This window comes from Tinamus guttatus, unplaced genomic scaffold (genome assembly GCF_059628265.1).
Source record: "Tinamus guttatus ecotype Peru unplaced genomic scaffold, ASM5962826v1 Tinamus_guttatus_pri_ptg000696l, whole genome shotgun sequence".
NCBI classification, from domain to species: domain Eukaryota; kingdom Metazoa; phylum Chordata; class Aves; order Tinamiformes; family Tinamidae; genus Tinamus; species Tinamus guttatus.
This window is the reverse complement of record NW_028289230.1, coordinates 471,662-496,435: the sequence shown is the minus strand read 5'-3', so window position 1 is coordinate 496,435 and position 24,774 is coordinate 471,662. Positions and strand designations below refer to the sequence as shown.

The 24,774-nt window shown below is 40.5% G+C and overlaps 1 protein-coding gene across 1 annotated transcript in view; it reads right to left on the bottom strand.

Moving 5' to 3' along the window:
- Positions 1-24,774, bottom strand: part of LOC104576558 (ubiquitin-associated protein 2) — an 87,037-nt gene that overhangs the window by 31,346 nt on the left and 30,917 nt on the right. Inside the window, exons 7-11 of the mRNA XM_088536680.1 lie at positions 12,164-12,218; positions 10,868-10,971; positions 4,856-4,908; positions 1,088-1,155; positions 143-332 (exon numbers count right to left, since the gene is read on the bottom strand). Of these exons, the coding sequence (XP_088392806.1) occupies positions 143-332; positions 1,088-1,155; positions 4,856-4,908; positions 10,868-10,971; positions 12,164-12,218 (470 nt within the window). The remainder of the gene's footprint in view (positions 1-142; positions 333-1,087; positions 1,156-4,855; positions 4,909-10,867; positions 10,972-12,163; positions 12,219-24,774) is intronic.

Here is a 24,774-nt window from a genome sequence, read left to right as displayed (position 1 = left end):
TCCATTACCTTCAACATCTGCACCCCAAATTTTACAAATATTGAAACATCTCTTGAACTAGCCATTACTGGAAGAGTCATTTGACCTGAAATATTTACTCTCCAAGATGTAGAGTACTTAGAAATCGTTAAGACAACTCTACCAGACTCTGAGGAGAATAGGACTTTACAGCACTGGAGCTGCTGGTTCCTGAGGCCATCTGACTGCTGTGCTGAGAATTTGTGAAGACTAGGGCTTGGCCAAAGGTCTGCTGTTGGAGAGCCTCAAATGAGTTGCCTTCTGTTTCCTTGGTGGAAGTCACGGGCTTTTGAAGCAGTGTTACCAAATTGATACTGTAAGAAAAAGCCAAGTTTATCTAGAAGAAAAATGACAATTGTGCAGTATTGAAATTGAAGGAGACACTAACAGTACCTAGATGAATCTGCCATACCCAAAATAAAAATAAGTCTTTGTGAATCTTACTTATCTACTTACCATACAAGAACTCTCCATATGACGAGATTGAATAGTGGTTTCTTCTAGAAAGGGAAATTCTGCTAGCTAAGACTTTCCACTACATAGAGAAACTAAGTATTTTTTGCACTTTTCCTCAAATCTGATCACCTTCTATCACACCAGGCATCATGTAAGTAACCTAATTTTCACTTGACCTTTTGTCAGGCACTAAGTGAAAACAAAGAAAAAAGGCAACCACCACCAAGTTTTGGTTCTCTACATGAAATCACTACCTTGAAAAAAGTAACCTTAATGACCATCACAAAATTTTCCTCCTTGCTAATGCAAGCTTTTCTATCATTCTATTTGTCATATATAGAGATCCTTGTGTAAAAGGCACAGTCTTTGGAATATTATCCTCATGGACTTGACAAGCTTGGCTCCACATCCAAAGTCAAATACAACTAACATAGGATCACACAGAACCAGTTATTTCCAAGTAAGGCTTTCACAATTTTAAAATCAGCTTGAGCAATCTCTGACCAGGACTGTTCTTGTGTTTTATTCAACATATATTTTAATGCATGCAAGCTAAAATGGTTTCACTAAAGGAAGTATTTTTAATAGAGGAAAAGATAGAAGAGCAGCTTACCTTTCCCCAGGAGTAACATGATTCTCAGCTGGAACAGAGGAAGCAGTGAAGACCTTAGTTTCAGAAAGCTTAAAAAAAAAAAAAAAAAAAAAAAAAAAAAAAAAACGCAAGAGCATTTTAACCATATGTATTGTTGACACTTCATTGCTGCCATGTCTACAGAAATTCCATCTTGGTCACATACTTCCAGATAACAGTCATGTCACATTACCACTACAACCAGTCATGAAGACTGCCAATACAATTGTTAAAAAAAATTTCAGCTCATGTTTATTTGCAATAAAAAAGATGCTCTCCATTGCTCTGTCCCTTTCCCACTTTACATGTTATTTAAAGCAAGCTGCATGGCTGCACTTGCAGCATTGAGACTCCTGTGTTACATGCTTCAAGGGGGTCAGCTAACAGGAGAGTGGCAACCTCTGGTCTGCACTCCTGTGGTTAAATATTAAATTCTTTGCAATGCCAACAGTTTCTCATACCCAATTAACCCTGAATAAGGCCAATTGAAGGCAAAACACTGACAAACCCTGAAAACTAAGCAAATCAGGGAAACTGAGGATGCTTGTGACAACCCAAAAGCATGCTCTAAGTACAAGGGAGGAATCCTTCTAAAATACCTGGCATACAAAGTCTCCAGCTATCGAGCTCTGTTACACTCAAGTTTAAGCCATACACTGTGGCAAACACTGCCACAAGCTCAAATCAAGCAACTAAATCTGCTGGGATTATGGTATTTGGCAGAATGCATAATACATGCAGCAGCTGAAAAATAGCTACACAGGTGGAGCTACTGTTTCTTAGTAGCAGTATCATCTTCCCCTGACAAAATTGGCTAAGCTAACCATACATTATACTTAATCTTTCACTTCGGCATGGGTTTATCTATGTATTTCAGCTCTTGTGCCTAGGATATAATCCTTATCCAAGCAGCACACAAACAACATACTTAACAACTAGCTACCATCGCCCACAGACAGTTAACACAAGGTGAGAGCAGACAAAAATATACTCAAGCATCCTGATAAAAAGCAATGCCAACAAATTAGAAATGACAAAACCTCACTACTGTTTTTGTTATCAGATACTGAACTCAAAAAATAAAAAATAAATAAAACCAAGTTTCATACTGCTTCCTGGTAAGAGAAACTGTTAACTAAAGCATACTTTCAATATTTTTAAGTGTTGCTGTTGTTTCGAATAAAAACTAAAACTACCAAACTATTCTGGAAATGTTTGCCTTTATCCCCTTTTCCAGCAATTTGTATGAGTTCTATTTCTCCTCTGTTGAGGGTTTCTGCAGTTAAAGTTTACTTTCTTTAGATGGGAGAGCAAGATCACAAATTTAATAGGAAAACATGAAGCTGTCTATATCACCTCAAAACGCATCTGGTCCTTCACTGTCCAAACCTGCATATCCCTTTAACAAAATACAACCTCCTATTTTTAAAGGCTAGTAGTTACCCACTATTTAACAATATACTGAAAACCAACAATAGCTATTCAATATAGGATTATTAGATTGCAAAAAATCAAATCCTTCCCAGGTCAAATAACAAACTACACCCAGCTGCTCATATACTTAACTTGGGAACTTATATCTGGCCAGAGAACAATACATTTAACAAAATACTCTTTGGAAAAGCACCCGATCTTTATTTGCAGACAGAAAATACTTTAGCTTCCATGTTCAGTTCAATAGCTTCAATGACTCAGTGTCTTCTATAATTTATTTTCACTGTCCCCTAACAACCTTGAAATCTTTCAGCTTTCCAAAAATAGTCCTTCGTTCTAAAACTAAACCTTGCATTCCTTATTCACAGGAAAGGAATACGTGCTCAGCCATATCAAAACACTTCTCATTATTAACTGGCCAAATCTAGCAGGAGGTTCCATACTTCTCTGTGTGATATTCTTACTTTTATTCTCCATTCCAATAATTTTTGCATTTCCCACACATTTTTATCCAGCAATAATTTTAAGCTTGCTTCTACATCACTGGTGCACACTAGATGTCACCTGGCCTAAGGCTGGATTCCCCTGCAGCCCTCATGGAAATGCCCACACTCATACAGCTCCTCCTGAAAAACACTAGCTGAAATCTGAAAGTCAGATCTTAATCCACTAGAGTGTTTTATGACATCATGCTGTTATTTTTTTTAAAAACAAACAAAAGACTGCAATACCAACTCTCTTAGAATATGTCCTATCATCGCTGTTAATTCATAATTTACTTAAAGATCAGGAACAGCTTTATTCAAGAGAAGGACCTGTTTTCCATACAGCTCCACTTAGTGGCACAAGCTGCATTCCTACACCCCTGAAAAAAAAAAAAAAAAAAAAAAAATTCCTTTATTTTTCCCCAAGCAGGTAAGTAAGGCCTTGTTTGTTTTTTTTTGTTTGTTTGTTTTTTAATGTTTTTTGTTTGTTTTGTTTTTTGTTGTTGTTTTTGGCAGCTCTCCATTTCATTCGCTCTTTCTGAGCATTAGCACATCAACAGTTTCTTCTAGGTTTCAGAGATTTTTTCCAGCCTTCCAAAAGTAATAAAAATTAATGACAGGCTAAAGATTTCATTTACCACTCATTTAAAAATTCATATGCAAATTACTCAGATCTATTAACTTAAAAAATAGCTCAATAAAGCCATCTATAATCAGCAGTGCTCAACACACATCCTATGCTGTAATTGACACATCCTATGCTGTAATTGCTGTACCATACCAGCACCAAACACGCTAGTGAAAGAAATTAGATATTTCCCTATCTTTAGCATGCCAGAAATAGAGGGCAGATTTTAAACTAGCATCAGAAGTTGACATCTTTAACTGATACTGTAAAGAGGTAACATTTTAGAATTCATTCTATTTCCTCTAAACACACACCCTCCTTAACAGCAAAGGACAGAGTTTGTCTCTGTTATACCAAAACATTCACACATTTCTAGGCGTAACACTGATGTGGCTCCCTACATGGGAAAGCAAAAGGGATGAGTTTTGAGATAATCTCCTACTTAAAATTCTTCCTACAAAAGATGAAAAGCTTCTTAAATGTTATGTTTTCCTTTCCACACTTTCTTGTTACCCGATTTATTACCTAACCTGCTTAGGCTAAATGATTTGATACAGTAGACTAAATGACAACTTAAAAACACAAACATTCAAATAATAAATAAAATACATCAAATATTTTGCAAAGACATCTCGTCCGTTAAAGAGCTATAATAAAGATTGCTCTAGTACTTCAGACAACACATCACAACAAAACACAAGGAACTAAGTGATAGCTTCATCATACTACTAGCTCCCTTTCTAATCTTCTGAACATCAAAAGGATCGATTGAAATAGTTAGGTACATTTCAACTAGACTGATCAAATGATGAGACTAAACTTGTCAGTAAGCTGTAGCACTAAAAAGTATTTACATAAAAGTCTTGGGATACTTCGTCTCTACACAGTACTAGGGAAAGCATGGAATTAACACTCATCGGTATTCAGCAACACAACTAAACATCCTTAATACTTCATGTGGGACAACTTAAAATGTTGTTATACATTAACAGTTCGCCCAACAGAATAAATGAGTATTTTAAATTAAATTTGATTCAAAAAAGTAAGATCACCTAAATATATATTGTTTTAAACAAGAATTGCTGGGAGAAACATGCTAAGAAGTATTATTGCATACATACAGCATAGTATTATTTAGGTCACTGAATTTCTGAAGACAAAACGAGTAAGTCAAGAATGCTGTCTAGCCTGAGGTACACTTACATCTTCATTCCAGTCTTCTGCTGTCCATTCTTCTATTGAATTTTTCCATGCGCCTATTATAATTTGGGGAAGGAAAGAAAAGCAATTAAAAACTGAACACACAACATTTCAACCTTTCTGCATTAAAAGCCATCCCATTCTTATTATCAGTGGTACACAATGCAAGGAGGATGGTAGCTGGAAACATGGAAAGCTCTTGAAAAATGGTCTGCCGTTTCAAAACTTTGAAAGTTTTTTTTTTTTTTTTAATCTGTGATTTCAGGAACTTCTTAGCCAGTATTGGTACCAGACATTGCTTACACAAACATGTCTGCAACAAGAGCAATCAACACCAAACATGGGCAAGAATTTTCTCCATATACCCATCCACAATGACAATGAAAGGTTACTCAACCCTTTACTGGATCTTCAAGATCCAGTCCAGAACCTAAAGAAAATACAACTAGAACACCTGCCCTGACTTCCATAATCCTACTTTTAGACATACTTAAATTTGAGACCCAAGCTATATCTCTTGATGCTCCTTCCCAACATGCTAACCCTCCTCTCAGAGGGGAACAACTCTCATTCCTTCCCCTCCCCCCAATAGAAGGATCTTATTTTAAAGCTTATGTAAAATCCAGAGCACCAGAAGAGTCAATCGGCTGCCACTGTAACTGCAAAGTGCTGCTTCGCATAACGTGTGGCAGAACTGAGTTGGCAAACAGCAGAGCACAGCGTAGACTACAGCATGCAGCAATGGTAAAACTATAGTAAACATGTCAGAAGTTTTAATAACCTGATCCCTTCCAGGGAAGGCAGCAGAAATGGACATGCAGGAGTAACAAATGGCCTGAAGGCCTCATCTACCAGCATAAGCACAAGTAAGGATATGCCAGGAAAAACAAACAAACAAACAAGACAGAGCTTCCATTAACCTCTATAACCACAAGCAAAGAAAACACCAGCAGGGAGATTTCTTGTACCATCACTTTTGATCAAGTACAAAAGCAAAGAGGAAATACTTTAACCATATCCTTTTATTTAACTAGGAACCCTTGGAAGCAGTTCCATTCAGGAAGAAAAACCCCCGAAGACAGCATCAAGTACAGTCCGTGTTAAACTAGTCACTAAATTAGTGCTATCTTCTATACGTTTTACAAAGCAGCATCTAGGCAACAGTTGAGCCTAGATGCTAGAGTTAATGGCACTAATCCAGTGAACTCAACAAGCCTACCACAAAGAAAATACACATAGAGGGGAGAGGGGACACATTTTACACCTTGGAATCCAAAATTTATTTATTTGGCAGGTCCTGAGCAAGGTAACATCCACCCTGTGTTGGCTCTGTGGAGCAATATAAAATTGTCTGAAACATGTTTTTGTGCTCACCAAATAGCCCCTAACCAGGAGTTTTCTACACACTGCATAATATTGAGGCACAATTAAAGAAAAAAAAAATGGCATGCTCAGATATAATAATCATGCCTCAAATTTCTAGACCAACCCACATGTTTCTACAGATATTTTGAAAAGGAAGAAGAGCCAAATGAACTCTTGGAAACAAGGAAGCCAAAGCAAAACAAGCCTAACGGCCAAGTATCCCTCACCACCTTTGGGAGGTTGGATCTGCTTAGAATAAGGGCCAGGGACATCTTCCTGCCATTCCGTTTCAAGACTGATCCATTGCTCCTACTTTCCATCATACCCTCCCGCTTATTCTTTTCAAATACTGAACGCAACTCCTTACCCGTTTATTAGCTTCTCCAAATTGCTAGTTTATTAGTATAATTTATCCACACCGTAAGCTTCTAAAGTCAACACTTCAAGTCTCAATTGTTACACTGCTGTTCTCTGAACTAAAACCTATTTACTAACATCTTCCTCATACTGAAAGGAATCCAAGCCTGATCTCGACACTAGCAAAACAGCTTCCTTTTTGCTGCAAATCCACCTTGGCTTTGTTGCAAGCGTATTTATTCTTCTCACTATCTTTACCTGCAGGGTCTTGTCAGAAAACACTATTTAACAGAAACCACAGTTCTGTTTTCCAGCAAAAGCATGCTTTGTTTTCTAGTATGCTTGTCATACCAACTTCAAACTAGACTTCCACCTGCAATCGTTTCTTTTTTTTTTTTCCTCCCATTCTACAAAACCAAATTAATTCATCTGTAGAGTCATAAAGCCAATAACAACTGTACTATATGTGCTCAGTACAGCTCAACTACCTTCCTCCAATTCCTTACTCCAATGAAATCTTTGGGATTTCCCCCCCCCCTTTTAAATTATTCCCCATTTATCCTTTTGAAGATCATTTTAATTTTGTCTATGCCAAACTTATGTACTAATTTTATTCTTGTTGAACACATCCACAATAATGCAATAATCTGAAGGTTTCTTTAAAATGTTTCTTCCAAACTCAACACCAGTCCTAAAATAACTTAGAGCTTCCAAGCACACAATTTCCTTCCTCCTCCTCGAGGAATGAATTATGATTTATTTTTTCATGTTTGTCATTCTTCAGTTTCAAAGTAATTTAAGGCTGCTCATAACCAAGCTAATGGGAATTAAACTTCACTGTGAAATTTATGAAATAGCATCAAAGTAGAGATATACTAAATTATTAGAACGTAACACACTTAAAACCCAATTTGAGATGTGACCACCTCCATCATAACTTCTATCATAAAAAATAGATGCAATTTGTTGTTCAGAATCTACCATTGCCTTGTACATTATGAAGGCGGCAAGAGAATGAACACTTTGCATGCCTGTAAAAACATATCAAACATACTGTTCAAACTTATTCCTTTTCTGAAGTGGACTTTCCTCCTATCTATCCCTTGTCACGGAACTGTATATTTCTACTGAAATTTCTGTATTTTGTATATTTCTATATTCTTGTATAGAAATATTTTGTATACTTCTATCTAAAAATTTAGATACAGGGAAATGAATGGTAAGTTATTTGGAATAATGTTACATTTAAATTCTAACGACCAGATTTCATTCTTTCCTCTTTTATTCCAACCATTAAATTTTGAAAATTTTGGAGCTGGACCTCTCCAAGCACCAACTTAGAGAGGAAATATATATAAAATATTCTGAACTGCAGAGCTATAGAGAGTTTAAATTTGAATGATGTCTTCATAAAACATTTCAACATGGATAACTAGTTTAGAGTTCCTCCAGGTAGTTGTCCAGTATCTCTTTTAATGCAAGTGCAAATGAAAGACACAAACTCTCCAGCTCCTGTAGGTATAGTACACTGATTTTGTTTGTTTCTTTACAGATGAAAGAAGAGAGGCTGAGAAATAAGAAATAAAAAGTCATTTCCCTCCTGTCCTTCTGTGTATATTCTTATTTGACACTCTTCAATATCCTAACTGCAGGTTGTATGATTTTCCAGACAGATATATTCCTCCTCATTCATATCTTTGGCAACTCTACATTGGTAACTTGTTTATTAACTGGGCCTGTTGATCTGTAACAAGCAAAACAACATTGCAACTGAAGAGGATAAAAAAAATAAGAACTAGTGCTTGTTATTAACAACACAAATCAACAGCTCTGCATTGTACAATTTGCTTCCAGCCCCATACCTTGTCTCCCGCTGCTTCCCCCAACCTCTACTTCCTTCTTCCAACCTCATCTCTCTTCCCCAATATCCTCTCCTGCTTTAAAACTCCTGCCCCAGCAACCTCTACTCTGAAAACACTCAAAGTCATTTCTTTCCATTCCAAGGTTGAAAGTGCTTGGATAAAACTGATAAAATCTAGTATTAATAAACAAATCTCTTGTTGGTTTAGGGACTTGTTTCTTATGTTTAGAGTCTTTTTTTCTTTAGACATGTCCCAAAATAAACCTCTCTCCCTATATTCATATACACAAACACATTTGTTTCACCAGTTATGGTGATCTCTCATTTTAATTGAAAGTAAATTGAGATTAACAGGAAAAGGGTACTTAGCACCCAAACAGAACATTAGCACATTAACTAGCTTACTCATCAAAAAAAATATTCTGCAGAAAATTCCCCATATAGACAAATTCATCCCCTAAGACTCCATCCAGCAAAGCTGGGGAAAACTCCAGAATGTGCTCTCACACACATTCTCTGTAGCAATTTTGTACAAACACCTTAAGTTGCTTCATCAAAATCCAGTGCATGTCTGATCAATATGCACTGGTCCTACACAGCAAAAAGGTATTTAGCATCCAAAAAGAATATCTACCCGTTAACTACGGAGCCTTGAATTTTGACCAACCTAGTTACTTCACAGCAAACCTCTCATGTAGACACACTCATTCATATTCTCAAGGACACCAGTTTAGCCACAGTCAACTATTCCTACTCCTAGGCAGGATACTTCCTTAATGAAGTCTGAGAAAAAGCATACAAGAGGAGGGAAGAGAAGCTGCAACAGGGGGAAGCAAATGAAGGCTACACATAGTGGGCAGGAAGAGTCACAAACATTCAAGTTGACTTCGGGAATGTAGCACAAGCGAAAGTGGTTAGTAAAACACAGTCTTAAAGCAGTGTTCATTAATAACTTAACAATAATTCTCTACACCTCTGTTCCAGTCCCCTTAAAACTTTCTTCTATCACCTTTCTGCAATCAGTTAATCTCATTATCACAAGTTTTACAGAAGCAATGTACCCTGCCCCCCATTGCCATATAGCAAACACCAGCAATCTGTATTCATGGAGGAATTCTCAATTCATTAGATATCCTCCTAACCCATTATCTGATAAACTTACTTGGAAAACTAACATGAGTGAGAGTGCAAGAGAAGTTTTGTTTGCTACACCATAAATCACTTCAAAGGTAACGCCTTGGACAGATGCTATATTTGGCACAAAAGCTCCTTTTCAATAGCCCTTAATTTACTCAGTGCCACTCTGAACTACAGGGCACTCGGTGATAAGGCCTCCAAACTCTGAAATGGTTATTGTCTTCTCTGGTTAAGTGAAAAACGGCTCTTAGAGTTTAGAAAGCTGCATCTCAAGAGGTTCATAGCAGGGCTCAATGAAGCTGAAATATTCCACTGAAGACACATCGGCCTCCAGTATCGGTCTTTTCCTTACAACTTGACTCACCATAAATAAAATTTGAAAATCATTTCAGCAGACTTCAGAACCTGATAAAGAGATCAGACAAGACATTCTCTATTTGGAGGGTGGAAGTAGTCTGCCCTATCACTTGGTGGTTCCCAAGTGTGGACAACAACAAAATTTCTCCAATCTGTCCCCATCCTTCATCTTTATCTGCAGTCGCAGAATACAGAGGGCAGCAATCTATCCAGTTGTTTTTCCAAGTCACAGAAAAGCAGGTCACAGTCTTCATTTCTGAGTCACCACATGTGACCAGTGTTAAGTGGTTCCTTTTCAGACTAATGTGTCTGTTGCCTTTAGGCAGGATGACATACTTCACCCTTGACACTTCATGCAGAAGCACAAAGCCACCTCCCTCTATCTTCAGACAGGCAGACTGTTCTGTTGGCTGTCCAAGTGCCTGCTCATGCTTTAGTTAAGAATTCCTCTCTCCAAAGGTGGCAGATCTTGGAACTCCATCTCCCTCCTCTTAGGCACTCACATCCTTACATTGCTACACTGTATAGGTAGGACTTCCAAAGATCTCAGTGTCACTGAGCGGATTCACATTTACAAATAGTTTTTAGATGTTTACTTTGACATTCAGACCCCATTACCCAATGTCTGGGGACCAGCAACTTGGTGGGACTTAAATGCTTCATATAAAAGGTTCTTCCTTTGAATTCCTTTCCTCAAAAGATTGTTAATACTAAAAACGATTAATAAAAAATTGCTTTGCCCTCATTGAACCAGAATCACTAAGGCTAGAGCATATGCTCAGCACATCAGTAGCAGTAAGCTATAAAAAAATGAACTAGTATGCGTGCCAGGTGAGATGTTTTCACTTTTTCAGAGGTTAACACTAACAGAATGCTACTTTAACTGTAATTTTCTATAGGTCTTCATTCTACTCCTTCCACTTCTTGAAACATCTTACCAGTTCCATCATCTGCATCATTCTGACCAGCCTCCCAAATCTCAGATTTTTTCCCAAAGCCATCAGTGGCAGAAGACTCCGTATAGTCTGCAGGGTTAAATGTCCTAGAGTTTTAAAAGTTAAGAAATGGAAGAGAACACATGGGTCATTCAACTAACATAAGTGGCATGATTTTCAACTGAAGCCGTATTAAATTTAATATTTTGATTTCCACACATAATTTAGTCATTGATTTTAAAAACATCTTCTATGGGTAGTAACTGATAAAAACGGAAAAAGGAAAAAAGAAGGAAGAAGAGAAAAAGTCAGGAAACTTTTTTAAAAACGCTGTAGAGAAACTGAACAAAAACAAGAACTCCTGAAACATAGTAGTAACAGCATATTTACACCTCCCACTCTAAGACATTAGTTTAAATGCAAAACATAAAGCCTCTCTCAGCTGATAGTCTCTCAGCAGGCAACTGACTGATGAGAAACCAGAATCATGTACTTTCAGAGCACCAGACTTCTGCAGGACAACAGTTGGAACACTGGTAAGATTATTTCAGAAGCACTCCTGACACCAATCCAAAAAACACAGAAGCACCTAAAAGATGAAAAAGGATTGCTGAAGAAAACAAAACAAGCACTCCCCCACACACACTTTTCAGGTTATAAGTGTGAAAAAGAAGGCTTATTAGAGGGGTAGAATGAGCCTTCTATTTATCATGACACTCCTGGTATTACATGAAATGCCACCGAGAGCAACACTGAGTAAATAAACATAAGGGAGGCTACGCTTCTTTGAAACAAATTCTTCTGACAGAACTGAAATATCGTAATTGCTTCTTAGTAACCTCTTTTAATTCTGTATTAGGGTACATGTATGTCCAAACACCTTAAAGCACGAAACCTCAAAAACAAGGGAAAGTTTATGATCACTACTGCTTCTGGTCGTAGATAGGATTTGCATATTCTACATTTCACTGGAACAAACCTCTTTAATTAACCTGGAGCTATAAGCACCATGGAGAACTTTCAGCCTCCTAGGCACCTGTGAAGCTTAATAACTCAATATGACTGTTACTGGTAGATAATTGAGTTACATTTGACATATGAACATTAAGTGAACTTACATTAGGCTTGTATATGCGTGTTTAGTTATAAATACAGGCTCAAGACAAAAATATTCCATCGTCTAAAAAAATCTGTAAAATTTTGCAACCATAAGTACAGAATTATTAATAGATACAAGAGCAACTAATATTGCCACTGTGTTTGATCCTCCCCAAGATCTGTGCTCTGCATGTTTCTTACCCCATGCCTTGGGTTGAAAACCTGCCCGCTCCTCTCCCTCTGCCACGTCCAAAGCCTAGGAGAGAAAACACCATTTAACAGCAAGAGCAGAGAAGGACTCACTTACTAGTCTGTCACATTAAAAAAAATGCTACAATTGAAGAAGAAAATTAGGATATATGTTTCAGCAGGACTCAAAGCCTTTAGTATCTTTTCTATACCTAGTGAAGTAGAAGCTCAAACACAAAGAACTTAAAGCCTCATCCCAAACTAATATGCGACATGGTTATTGCAAAATATATTAGCTATCACATGAAAATGTTTGTCTCCAATTTCTCATTTTGGCCAAACAAGACCCCAAAATCCCAGCCTACTTATGTACTTCGGTCTCTCAAGGAACTTCCTTTCGCTCCTTGACTTTTCCAACACAAGTGTCAGTATCCCATTTGTTTTTTTCCCTCTCACTTGGATTCACTGCCCACTCCTATCTTCTGCACGTTCTTCAAATTACTACCACACATTCCTTGCTTTCCTCTTCAATCCTGTTGACTGACAGGAATATTAACCAACTTAATCAAATTTATAAGACTCCCTTATCATCCCACAAAACATTAGTTTCCATTTAAGCACAAAGTATTTTCTCACTGTCTCGAATTTTGATAACAGACTCAGTTTACAAGCTTCTCACTATAGAGTATGGCTTTACTTTTGTATGTTGCAGAGCACCAACAAGGGATTTGAATTTTCATATTACTTAGCCATCAATAAAGCACACGTCTGCATAAACTTTTAAAAATTATTTCTCATGTGCAGTATTTTTCTACACAGACCTTTTTCCTTTTTTATGCAATCAGTATCTGAGGTTATTCAAGCTTGTTTTTTCTTTTTATTTTAAGCTTTTTTTTCCTGTGGTTAAAAAAAAATACCATTTTGCATTACAGAATAGGAGCAGGTGAAAAGCTGCAAACAGAGAGCAAAAGTAATGATTATTTAATGACAAAACTATGCAGCAGTTTCAAGTCAGCAAGCCACTACGAGTACACTAGCACATAAATGTTATCTTTCATAGTCAACGAAACACGATTTGTCCAAACATCAGAATTATCTAGAATTGACAGCTTGAATTTGGATCATAATTTACCCCTTATTTTCAGGGAACCACCTTAACTGATCCAGAACAGTCATTCCACGAAATGGTAAAACCAGTTTAAGTCGTTCCTCGCTTAATGCCTCTTTCTGCCACTCATTCTTACTCTTGCCCTAGTTCACTGTCCAAGTTTAAAAAAGACGTTTCTGAAGGATTAAATGTCCACTACCTGTGTTTTAAAGGCATCTCAGAAACATCAAAAGAGGAGGATAGCTTTGCACTCATCTAGATAAGAGTTTACTTATATTTCCATGCAAGAAGACAAGTGCCAGCTACAGGGAAACTGTGGGACTCCACAGAGGAAGGATTCCCATCCAGCAACACTGTTCTGGTGGGACAAGAACATGCAAGCAGTGCAGTGTGAACAAGGCCAGGCTTACTATGTCTACAGTTCCCCCCTCCTTGCTCTCCTTTTCACAAGTGGTTACCAAAAGGACAGAAGTTAAGGAGGTGGTAACATAAATGCAGCTCAGAGTCAGCAATCACCTCCTCTCTTTATCCAGCCCTGATGTGGAAACACATATTTTGCTCTGCCATAAACATCACAGCCCCAAATCCCACCATACCCAACCAATTCTAAGCCAGTCTCTGAGCCTTCCTAGCCCAGCCTTCCTATTCCTGCCTTAGCTCTCTCTTCCCTTATCCATCTGAACCCCCATTCTAGGGGCTGGATCTACGAGCACAGCAGAGTAGCAACACTCAAGACAAGATAAAAGTCAGTGCACTCCATATTACCATTCTGCCCAGTAAATAATTAAAAAAGGTAGAACTGGCTAAACAGGTTTGCTCGAGTGCACTGCAGAAACCATCTACATAATAAAATTACTTCTTATAAACCATCTGGAAGTCTAAGCTTCCAGGCAACATGGTATCAGTTGCTACAGCTATCCATACACTGTTAAGCACCATTTACTAACGATGCACAGAATAAAGGCCAACATTTTGCTGAGCAAAACTCAATTGAGACGCATTAGGAGGTACAAACCACAGAAACAGTTGAACAAATATATTTGTGCAAAGCAGACATTAGGCATAGAAAGATTGGTTGGAATAGCCAAGAGGAAAGCACAAATCAGTTTTAGCAGAGGAGGTAAGTCTTCCCAGTCCCCAAAGTCTGAAAAATTAACTTTAACATAGCAAACAGAAGATGAAGTTTTAGCATCTTACATGTGCCTCTCCTGCTGTTTCAGTGTCACTACCCAATATCTATCCATCAGTGTGGTCACAGTAAACTGGTGGCTAAAAGCAGCAGCAAAAACCTCTAGCAATTTGAGTGCATTTTGAATATCAAAGAAGTAGAGCTGCTAAGAAAGTTCCGTGCATGGTCTTCAAAGACTACTAGCCAGCAAGAACTTGCCCACAGAAGATAACTTTGAAAGCTAATATTAAGTTTACCAGAACTTGAGTTTCAAGCAATTTCTCTTACCTTCATCATAAAGCTATGCCAATGTTTTCTGTCAAAACTGAAGCGCAATTCATTTAATTTAATCAACAAGTGCAACAAAAAGCATCCCAAAGGAAACGCAGACAAAGCTAGAAGAGAAACTTCTGACTGTCCCATGTTTTGTATTTATTCCTCAGAAGTCACTGCTAAAAGACTAACTTAACCTGCACAGGAAATCTCATGATCTGACATAAGGTTCCAGTGGGAAGGGCTCTTATTCCATTTGCTGCAACTGGGTCACTAATAGACTCTCAAATTCTCATGCTAAAGAGTTATTCCTCGATGCTAAAATTGAAAGATGGCCTTAAAATTTTCGAAGGCACAGCCTTACAGCTGACCGAGAAACTACAGGCAGGAAGCAACTGCAAATTCCCATCCTGTATCCACAGACTTAGTACTTTTTAAGAGTTACTAACAGGTTGGTAAGCAAATGGCACAACACAAATTCAAGAGCAGAGAAACAAATTTAAACACTCAGTTCCACAGTAACTTAAGCCATTTTAAATCAGAGCTACTAAAATAGAAGTCATCTCACTTGTGCTCAGAAGTTCTGCCCCTGTCCCTTGGGCTGGCAGTTTTGCTCATGCAACCAGTGAGTGAGCGCAAACCTAACACTGGAACAAAAAATGATGAGTTTACTGCCAGATCAACTCTTTGAATGAGCTCACTGTTCGTTAAAAGTTAGTAAACCAGCTGTCCTGAAGCCAATATAATGTAAAGCTGTTGTTCACTGTAACCATGCAGTGAAAGATGTCTCAGCATCCTTGGGTTCAAAACAATCACTTTTGATTTCTGGCTGAGGTAGTTTTAAACTTAAATCAATGCTCTGATACAATTCAAAGGCACCAGGGGACAGACAGGATCAATTCCAGCAGTAATGTTAGATTAAACTGCGCAAAAGTATAACTTGAACACTATTCAAAAACAAGATCTCTATGTATAGCTTACTCAGAAATTTATCATGATGGTCAAGGTTCCCCAAAAAATATTCTTTTCAACTGTGGTAATTCACAATCAGTAATTCTTCTGTCAACATTTTTATCTGCCCACAAAAACTGAACAAGCGACTTGACAGAAGCTCATTAAATCTTCTGGTGAGACTGCAGGAATGGGTTTTCTGACAATTAATCAGCATATTAAGAGCCAAACCAAAACAGACACATCACATACAGTGTAAGGTTACTGCCCTGTTTTTACAACCCCTCAATAACATTCCTTCACATTCCCTTACACTTGGACCTAGAAGCAACTGCCTAAAATATCAATGCAAGTACCACTTATTTCTGTTCCAGGAAATCAGGAGCGGGGGAGCTACTGATGCTACTACCCCTATGTGACAGGACTATTTTAAGTTATGATATACTTAAAACATGCTTTTGTTTCCATTAGCATTTTTAATTCTGCTGAGTATTGTATTTTTCTTCCTGCTCTCCAGGATCACCCTCTTACTCTCATTCAGTTAAAAACTCCTATGTTAGCTATCGCTTCTTCAATTTACATTTTTATTTTCCATCATAAATAGAGACACCAAAAATGTTGAAGTTAGTACAGCCACTTCCAGACAGGTTATGAGAGTTCTCTGTCACCAGGAAAATCCACTAGGACACTTATAATTACCCAGTAAAGTCTTAATTCTGTTACCATCCATGCACAGAAAGAACTGTGCAACTGATTCCAAATGTTCCTTTCTCCAAAGCAGAAACCCTGCATGGGAGTGCAGGATAAATGTGTAGTACCACAACTTGAATGGGACTACTCTATTAGCTTTACAGTCTACTTTATGGAGAATTCAGGTAGCTTAAGTTGTAGACCTGAATTCTTCTGTTTCTACACATACCTTTTATCACAAAACTAAAATTTTCACATAGAGAGGTTGAAATAGATGAAGAGACTTTAAGATTGAGGCCCATGAATAGCTGAAATGAAAAGGAAATGCAGACTGGAAAAGCAGGCAACAACCAGGATTTATCCTGGGCATTTAATTGAATAGGCTTAGTCTATGTTCTGAAAATGCAGAGCCAGTCATTCTCCTAGAAGTTGAGATGACAGAGGTCTAAATCTCCATCCTACCCAAATAAACACCGTTTTATTTATTAACTCAGATCACTCTTGCCTGTATGTAACCATTTTCAACAGTAGGCACAGAAAACTCTTTCAACTCGGAAGCCATGTTTAAAAAATTTTCTACTAAAAGTTCTGGAGAATCTCAAAAAAAACCATGAAACACAGCCTCTTAACTAATGCAGAACTGACTACAGCAAAAATAAACAGGTTGTGACCTCTAGAAGGTTTGTTGGTTTTTTTTTTTTTTTTTTTGAACGTAGAAAACCACACACACACACAGAACATCCTTACCAACTTGAGCAAAACAAATCCAAATTATATTTTGTGCCAACTGTCCTAAACTTTTAAAACAAGAAAATTTTTAGACATGCAATTTTGGTTACAGAAGCTATTTTTTCCTCAAGGATAAAATATTATTTTAACCTAAAAAAGTTAAAACGACACCACAGAGCACCAGCAGATTTGCTGCACTAGTCAGAAATGTAAAAAACAGCAAGTTACTCTACTTTCTTACACACCTAAAGAGAGTTTCAAAGGCTGAGACCCAAAATTAAAACCTAGTGTTTTTCCTTTGTTTCCTTTTTACTAGAAACAAACAAGCAAAAAAATCATCCCTATCAGCATCCACACTTTTTGCCATGCATGTATTGCTCTGGAAGACCTCAAATGCATTTTCACTTTGCAGACCAGGCTAATATTGCTACACACAAACCTAACAGTTTCTCTGCTGAATCGAGACCAAAAGTTCGTCAACCTGCTATCCTGATACCAGGCATAGCCTGTTAGATGCCTAAGAAAGGGAGCAGGAGCTGAAAGCCCAGCACGCCCTCCCTGGACGCTCTCCTGGTCTTCACCCACTTGTGGTTGCAAGGCTGCTGGAGCCAGAGACAATTAATCCATATGCATCACAACCCTCTGGGGTTTTTGCTTTTTAGGATAAACTTGACCAGTCTCCCTTGTGTAAATCCTCAGCACCTGCAATGCCTCACTGAGAGGACTCCCACCTGTTAACTACATATATGAAAAACCACCTCCTTTAGCTCATTTGGGACCCGCAACCTAGTAATTTCCTAGAGTATCTCCTGATTCTCAAGCTTGCACACAGGGATCCAATTGAACCTTCTCCATAAAAACTTTCCAGATCTCTACACACACCCCCTCAGCTTTACCTTTTACAGGCTGAGAAGTCCTAGCTTATTTACTCCTCGCATGCCAATGTACTGTTTCCATTACCTTTATCAGCCTCCTCTAGCTCCTTTCTAAGATGGGGTGGAGAACAGTGGGAGAAGCAGACCTGCACTCAAAATTAAAGATATGGAAACAGCACAAAATGACAGCATAAGAAAGAGGGTGTCTGCAAATTATGTTAATTTTCATGTTTTTAGAGCTGAAGATGATAGTGTAAACATCTTTCTCTGTACTTCCTTGGTTAGATCCCACCCAAGATGGTTATGGATCTACTGCAAAACTGACACAGAAATATAACCACTTCGATGCAACTACTATCAATCACCACTGTAGTACGTTAAAGTGGCAAATTAAGCTCATTCAAGAAACACGGTTCTGAAAGAGAAAGATAGGAAGGTCATCATTAAAAGAAATATTAAAATAAATACTCCTTTCCCAAGCTCTGTTTAGATAGCAGAGATGAACGGTTGAGTGTCCTGAAGCATATCTGGTGATGGGCTTTTGCTTTCTATTAATCAGGCAATAAATCAGACCTACTTCGCACACCTGCATGGTAGCAACTAATGCTGTTTGGACACTGTAAATCTATTAGACTATGAAGTTGCAAGGAATATCACACAGCTGTTAAAAGATCTACTGCATAACAAAGTCAGCGCCTACAGCACTAAGGCAGAAATTCTCAGTACCAAGCATTTTTCCTGCTAAATAACACACCATCACCACAGTCAATCCCATTTATGCTATTTTCAGTGCATGTCACATTTCTTTAAATGAGGTTGCTCTACAATGAAGCAGTAACACAACGGCCTGACAAATCAGCCCCTAGAAAGCAGCCAGTAAGATTATTCCAGCCTGAGAAAGCAGCTTAAAATAGAGACAGGAGGACATTGTTCAGACATTAACTGTCCCCTAATTTATATGTGATGCCTGAATTCCTGAACACACAGACACACATACACACAGCAGGAAACATTCCTAAAGAAAAGGATCTGTGGTCATCACCAGAAACCTACTTATTTTCGGCTGGAGAATTTTATGTCTGTGTTTGACGATTTTATTTAACAGCGAAGTAACACAACTGAAGAAATACAGCAGGAAGATTTTTCTTTCTCTCTCTCTCTTTTTTTTTTTTAATTCCTACTACTATGCCAAGAAAGGTTACATGCTCCTGTAAGGGATAGAATCATAGAATGCTTAAGGTTGGAAGGGACCTCTAGAGGTCATCTAGTCCAACCCCCCTGCACACACAGGGTCACCTAGAGCACGTGGCACAGGGCGGCATCCAAGCAGGTTTTGAAGATCTCCAGAGAAGGAGACTCCACAACCTCTCTGGGCAGCCTGTTCCAGGCCTCTGTCACCCTCACTGTCAAGAAATTTTTCCTTAAGTTCCTGTGAAAGCCCCTGATCATCCTTGTGGCCCTGCGCTGGACTCTCTCCAGCAGCTCCACATCCCTCTTGTCCTGTGGAGCCCAGAACTGGACACAATACTCCAGATGCGGCCTCACCAGGGCTGAGTAGAGGGGCAGGATCCCCTCCCTCGACCTGCTGGAGACGCTCTTCTTAATGCACCCCAGGATCCCATTGGCCTTCTTGGCCACGAGGGCACACTGCTGCCTCATGGTCAACTTGTTGTCCACCATGACACCCAGGTCCCTCTCTGCAGAGCTGCTCTCCAGAAGGTCGGTCCCCAGCCTGTCCTGGTGTCTGGGGTTATTCCTCCCCAGGTGTAGGACCTTGCACTTGGCCTTGTTGAATTTCATGAGGTTTTTCACCGCCCAGTTGTCCAGTCTGTCCAGGTCCCTCTGGATGGCAGCGCAGCCCTCTGGGGTATCGGCTACTCCTCCCAGTTTGGTATCATCAGCAAACTTGCTGAGGGAGCACTCTGTGCCTTCATCCAGGTCATTGATGAATAAATTGAACAGGGCTGGACCGAGGACTGACCCCTGGGGGACCCCGCTAGCTACAGGTCTCCAACTAGACTCTGCACCGCTGATCACCACCCTCTGAGCTCTGCCATCCAGCCAGTTCCTAATCCACCTCACTGTGCACTCATCCAACCCACACTGCTGGAGCTTGCCCAGGAGGATGTTGTGAGGGACGGTGTCAAAAGCCTTGGTGAAGTCGAGATAGACGACATCCACCGCTCTCCCCTCATCTATCCAGCCGGTCATTTCATCATAGAAGGCTATCAGGTTAGTCAAGCATGATTTCCCCTCATAGGTGATATGAGGTAGGGAGATACAGAAATACTATATAAACTAACACTGTGAACAGAAATTGGTTGAAGATGCTCCTGTTCCTTCAGTAGGATATGTCAGCTTGAGATTGATGATTAAGTGCCTTGACTTGAGACACATACTCATACGGAGAGCTACAGTGCTAAGACTAGCACTAGAGGCTAGAAATCAGCCTCTAGAGCAAATTTAAGTTACACTCAACAACTTAAAAGAAAATCCTATCTTTAAACTTAGAGTATAAAGAATTATTTTCTAAAAACATATTGAAATCTTTAAACTCCATCAACTTAGTGTTAAAACATCAAAAACTAGTAGTGACTAACACCACAACCTCCTCTGCAAAGCTACCTTTCTACACACACCACTTGGTATCTGCAGATTCATATGCACAACAGCTTCACACTCGAAGTGCCCTCTGAAAATTGCAACCTTTGCATCTTTCCAACTCTTCAAGAAGCAAAGCTGGGGGCATTCAAGTTGGAAATACCCAATTACTGGATATTCCAAAGAGAACAGAAGAGTCCTTTAAAGGTAGAAAAGCATTTTTTTTTCCCTCTTCTTAAGTCAGGTGTAATTAAGTACATTAGCTCTGCCATGCAAACTGCCACTTAAGCTCATTTAACAGCCCCTTTCCCTTGCAATTTGTACAGTACCCAGATTTCCCTTCCTCTCACTCTAATAAAAACAAGTCTCTTTACTCTTTGCCCTGTGAAAATCCAAGCTAAGCACTCTGATTCCACAAACCCCCAAATCAGTATCTTTCATATCTCTTGTGGGATAAAATCTAAATTGTATCCATGCCTTCCTATAGTATTCTCCTTCCGCACCTCTCCTTGTCAGCTCTTCCCTCCTTGTCACCAGCTTCCCTCTCTAACAAAAAAGCCTAAGGTGGCCAACACTCTCTTATCAAGTTCTTGAAAGAGACTGCAATCCTAACAGTGACATCCATCCAGAGAAATGGCCCAAGTACACATCAAATCCGTCCCCGAGGGCCCTAACAATGAATCTTGTACTCTCCTGGTGTCAAAATACATCCCAAGGTGCACTCCAGTCACAGCAGGCAGTATTAAACCTGGGAAAGCAGCTCGCCAAAGCACACCAGCCTACAGCACACCAGCCTACAGCACATGAAATTATCATATGGGTGATTAATTGTAGAGGGATGGCTAGAGAGCCGCGTACATGGCTGCCCAGCAGGCCTGCTCAATTCCAGCCTTCAGGTTTCAGTGAAAGAACAAAGGGAGTGCTAACTAGGAGATAAGGAAGTAGACCAAGGTCAGAGGGAATAAAAGAGCTGTTGAACTAAAAGGATGAGCTAAACAAGTAAGGGGGGCTGTAAGGGTCTGAGTTAGATCATTGTCTACCAATTAGGAGCCTGTGTAATTACATCACTAATTGTTAAGAATCATATAAATGTACTGCATGAAAAGCTAATAAACAAAGTCAGTTCCAGCTTCTATGAAGTTGATGTCTGGCATTCCTGACCCGCTCCAAGCTGCAACAAGTGGCGCCCGAACAGGGACCAGATTCCGAACAGGGACCAGATTCCGAACAGGGACTGGTACAGGGACCTGGCACAACGGTGCGGGATTCCGGAGGACGACGTACGGGTGCAGCCGAGTGATCCGACCAAGAAGGTGGACCGGAGCGGGTAAGCCGGCCGTGATTGCGCACACGGGAAGACGGCGTGGGGTAACGGCTAGAAGCAGAATTCCCAGTGCACGTGTACATGGAGCGAGAAGCTGCTGAACAACTGCTGCTGGACTTATTAGCAAAAAGGGAAGCAGCAGTGAGCACGAAGAAGCTGTATGAGTTGATTAAGTGGGCAAGGGAGAAAGGACATTTAAAGGAGCCACAATTTGTTTTTAGTATAACAGAGTGGCGTGAGATAGGGAACTCATTATGGGAAGCCACTCTGGAGGGCAACAAAGCTGCCAAAGAACTGGGTCAAACTTGGCGCGAGGTGGCGAATCATCTCAAGTGTATGCAGGCTGAAAAGAAAATGGTAGCAGCCGCGACGCAGATGCTGCAAGGGGAGGAATCAACTCCTGAGGGATCGGCAGTGCAGAAGGGCCCCCTTGGACGAGGCGCCACTGCAGTCCCAAAGAGCACCGCCAAGGAGTTGATCGATAGCGTTCTCAGAGGTGGGTCGTCGCAACTTCAGCGTCCCTTGGAGTCATCACCTCCACCACCGGAACCTGCGCCAGCCGAATCGACCGCGACTCCCGAATCGCCACAGCAGCCATCGGCGCCATCACTCCCGGCAGGGGCAGCTGGAAATAGACCACAGGAGCAACCACCAGAGCGAAGCCGGGACCGACCCTCTGATAAGCTGTTCCGAGAAGCCTCTAGAGCGCTGGTTCAAGCCCAGGCAGATGGGCGAGCCACAGATGGGGGGTGGCCGGGGGCTTCCGGGGGGCTTTCGGGTCCGCGGGTTTCCTCTTCGCGTTGGTCTGGGGTTATCAGGGATGCAATTCTGGAGGGTCAATGGGAGCCGGCTATGAGGGTAGCGTGCCCGGTAACCTTTGAGCCGGATGGTCAAGGGGGGGCAGCGGGTAAATGGGATCCGTTTGACTGGAAAATTCTGAGTCAATTGAGGGATACGGTCGTGCGTTGGGGGATCAAAGGCGAGCCCTCCAGACAAATGCTATCCTACATTTTTAACAGCGATATGCTTCTTCCTAGTGACTGTCAACAAATCGCAAAATTAATCTTGACACCAGGACCGCCACGCCACCGAAAACCGCTGGTGTCTGGAGATCCATTGCCAACCCCCTCAGCCCGTGTCCTCATCTGTGCCGGTGGCACCTGCACTGTCTGTGCCCCCACTCCCGAACCGCCCCGTCGTGTCTAAGAACGGCCCGGCTGGGTCCAGGACTTGTTAGATCACCTTTAAAAAAGGAGAAGGGGGGCCAGGGAAGAAAAGGCGAATGAGATCAAGGAGACTTATGTTGCTGAGGGCTTGACAACAGCCAGGAGGGAGGTGCAGGGGGATTTGATCCGTCTTTTAAAGTGGGGGTTGAAGAATTGTAATGCTTTAAGTGAGGACAGAAACCGTTATTAGGGCTATTATTTCTGTTTGCTATGTTCATCTCTATTATGTGTTGTATCCTTTGTATATTGATGCTGAAACGAGGTATGGTTGAAAGGTGGAAATTTGTACGATCCGTAGAGTCATAAAACTATTGTACAAAATAGAACCCAAGACCTTGAGAAAGAAGATGTTTGCCTGCCCGGGTTGAGAGATAAGGAGTGCGGAGGCAGCTGCCCAGCCAGGCTCAGAGCCGACCTCCTCCAAAAGCAGCTGAAGGCGGCTGCTCAACCGAGCTTGTAGCCAACTTAACTGCAAACATCCTCTAAATTAGTTTGAAGGTCAAACACCCGAGAGGGAGGAGATGAGAAAGGCAAGACCCTCAGACTGACGGTTGCGACCACTTACTGGTATGCGCACCTGCGCGACCAGGAGGAAAGGTTATGTGACTGAAGGCGGAGTTTGTCCGCCCCCTTGGTCTGCCTGCTGGCACGTACTGGCCCTACGTGACAGGATGCACCGGGCTTAAACAGATAAAGCAGAGCGTAAAGGGGGGGGGGGGGGTGAGACTCCTAGCACCGAGACCCACGTTGTCTCTGCGGGGACGCCCGCCGCGTTAGGAGCCTGTCAGCAACCCTCTCATCTGCCAGCTCAAGAGAATGTTCAGTCTCAGTGTCCTGCCGACAAGTATTACCTCACGAGTAATTAGGCATACTTTGCTTCTTTAACGTGCTTTCACCTGAATAGTCGTAGCCACTTTGTTCTGTGTGATTATTGCCGAATCCCAAACCCATTCGCAACCTAATTGGCAACGAGGATGGGACTTGGCAATTGAGACAGTGGAACTCACTAGTGGAGTGCACAGCTACGTGAGGTCGTGCCACTGAATGGAAATTGTGTTTGTGCTGTTTGTGTGCGTGGTCTTTAGATCTTTATTGTGTAATATATATCAGCAGAGAGGGCTGAATAAGCACAAAAGGAAAGTGCAGAATTTGAAAGCGGGAAAGCCGGGAATAACTCAGACTATGGCGTTCCCCCCCCAACCAGTGGAGGACTGGGAGCCGTACTCTGACTTGTATCCTTGGAAAGAGACTAGGGAAATACTTCAGCATGGGAAACAAGAATGAAGCGACGGCCAAGCTCCAGTGCAACTGGCACGGAAGGACCTGCAACAGTCCTTACAAATTGTAAAAGCCTCAATGCTACTGGAGCGGGGGCCTTCTTAATATATAGAAATCCCAAGCAATTTCTGGGGAGGAAACCAAATTGAAGCTATGCAAACATAAATAGAAATGGAAATCGTGAACCTTTCAAAATGATTGGGACATCTTAATAATCGATTTGAAAGATTGTTTTTTCACCATACTATTGCATCCTGAGGACCATGACATAGTGGAACGTATGAACCAAACGCTGAAATGCCAGCTATAAGAAAAAAAAAAAAAAAAAAGAAAAAAAAAAAGAAAAGAGAGAAAAAAAAGGAAAAGAAAAAAAGAAAAAAAAAAGAAAAAGAAAAAAAAA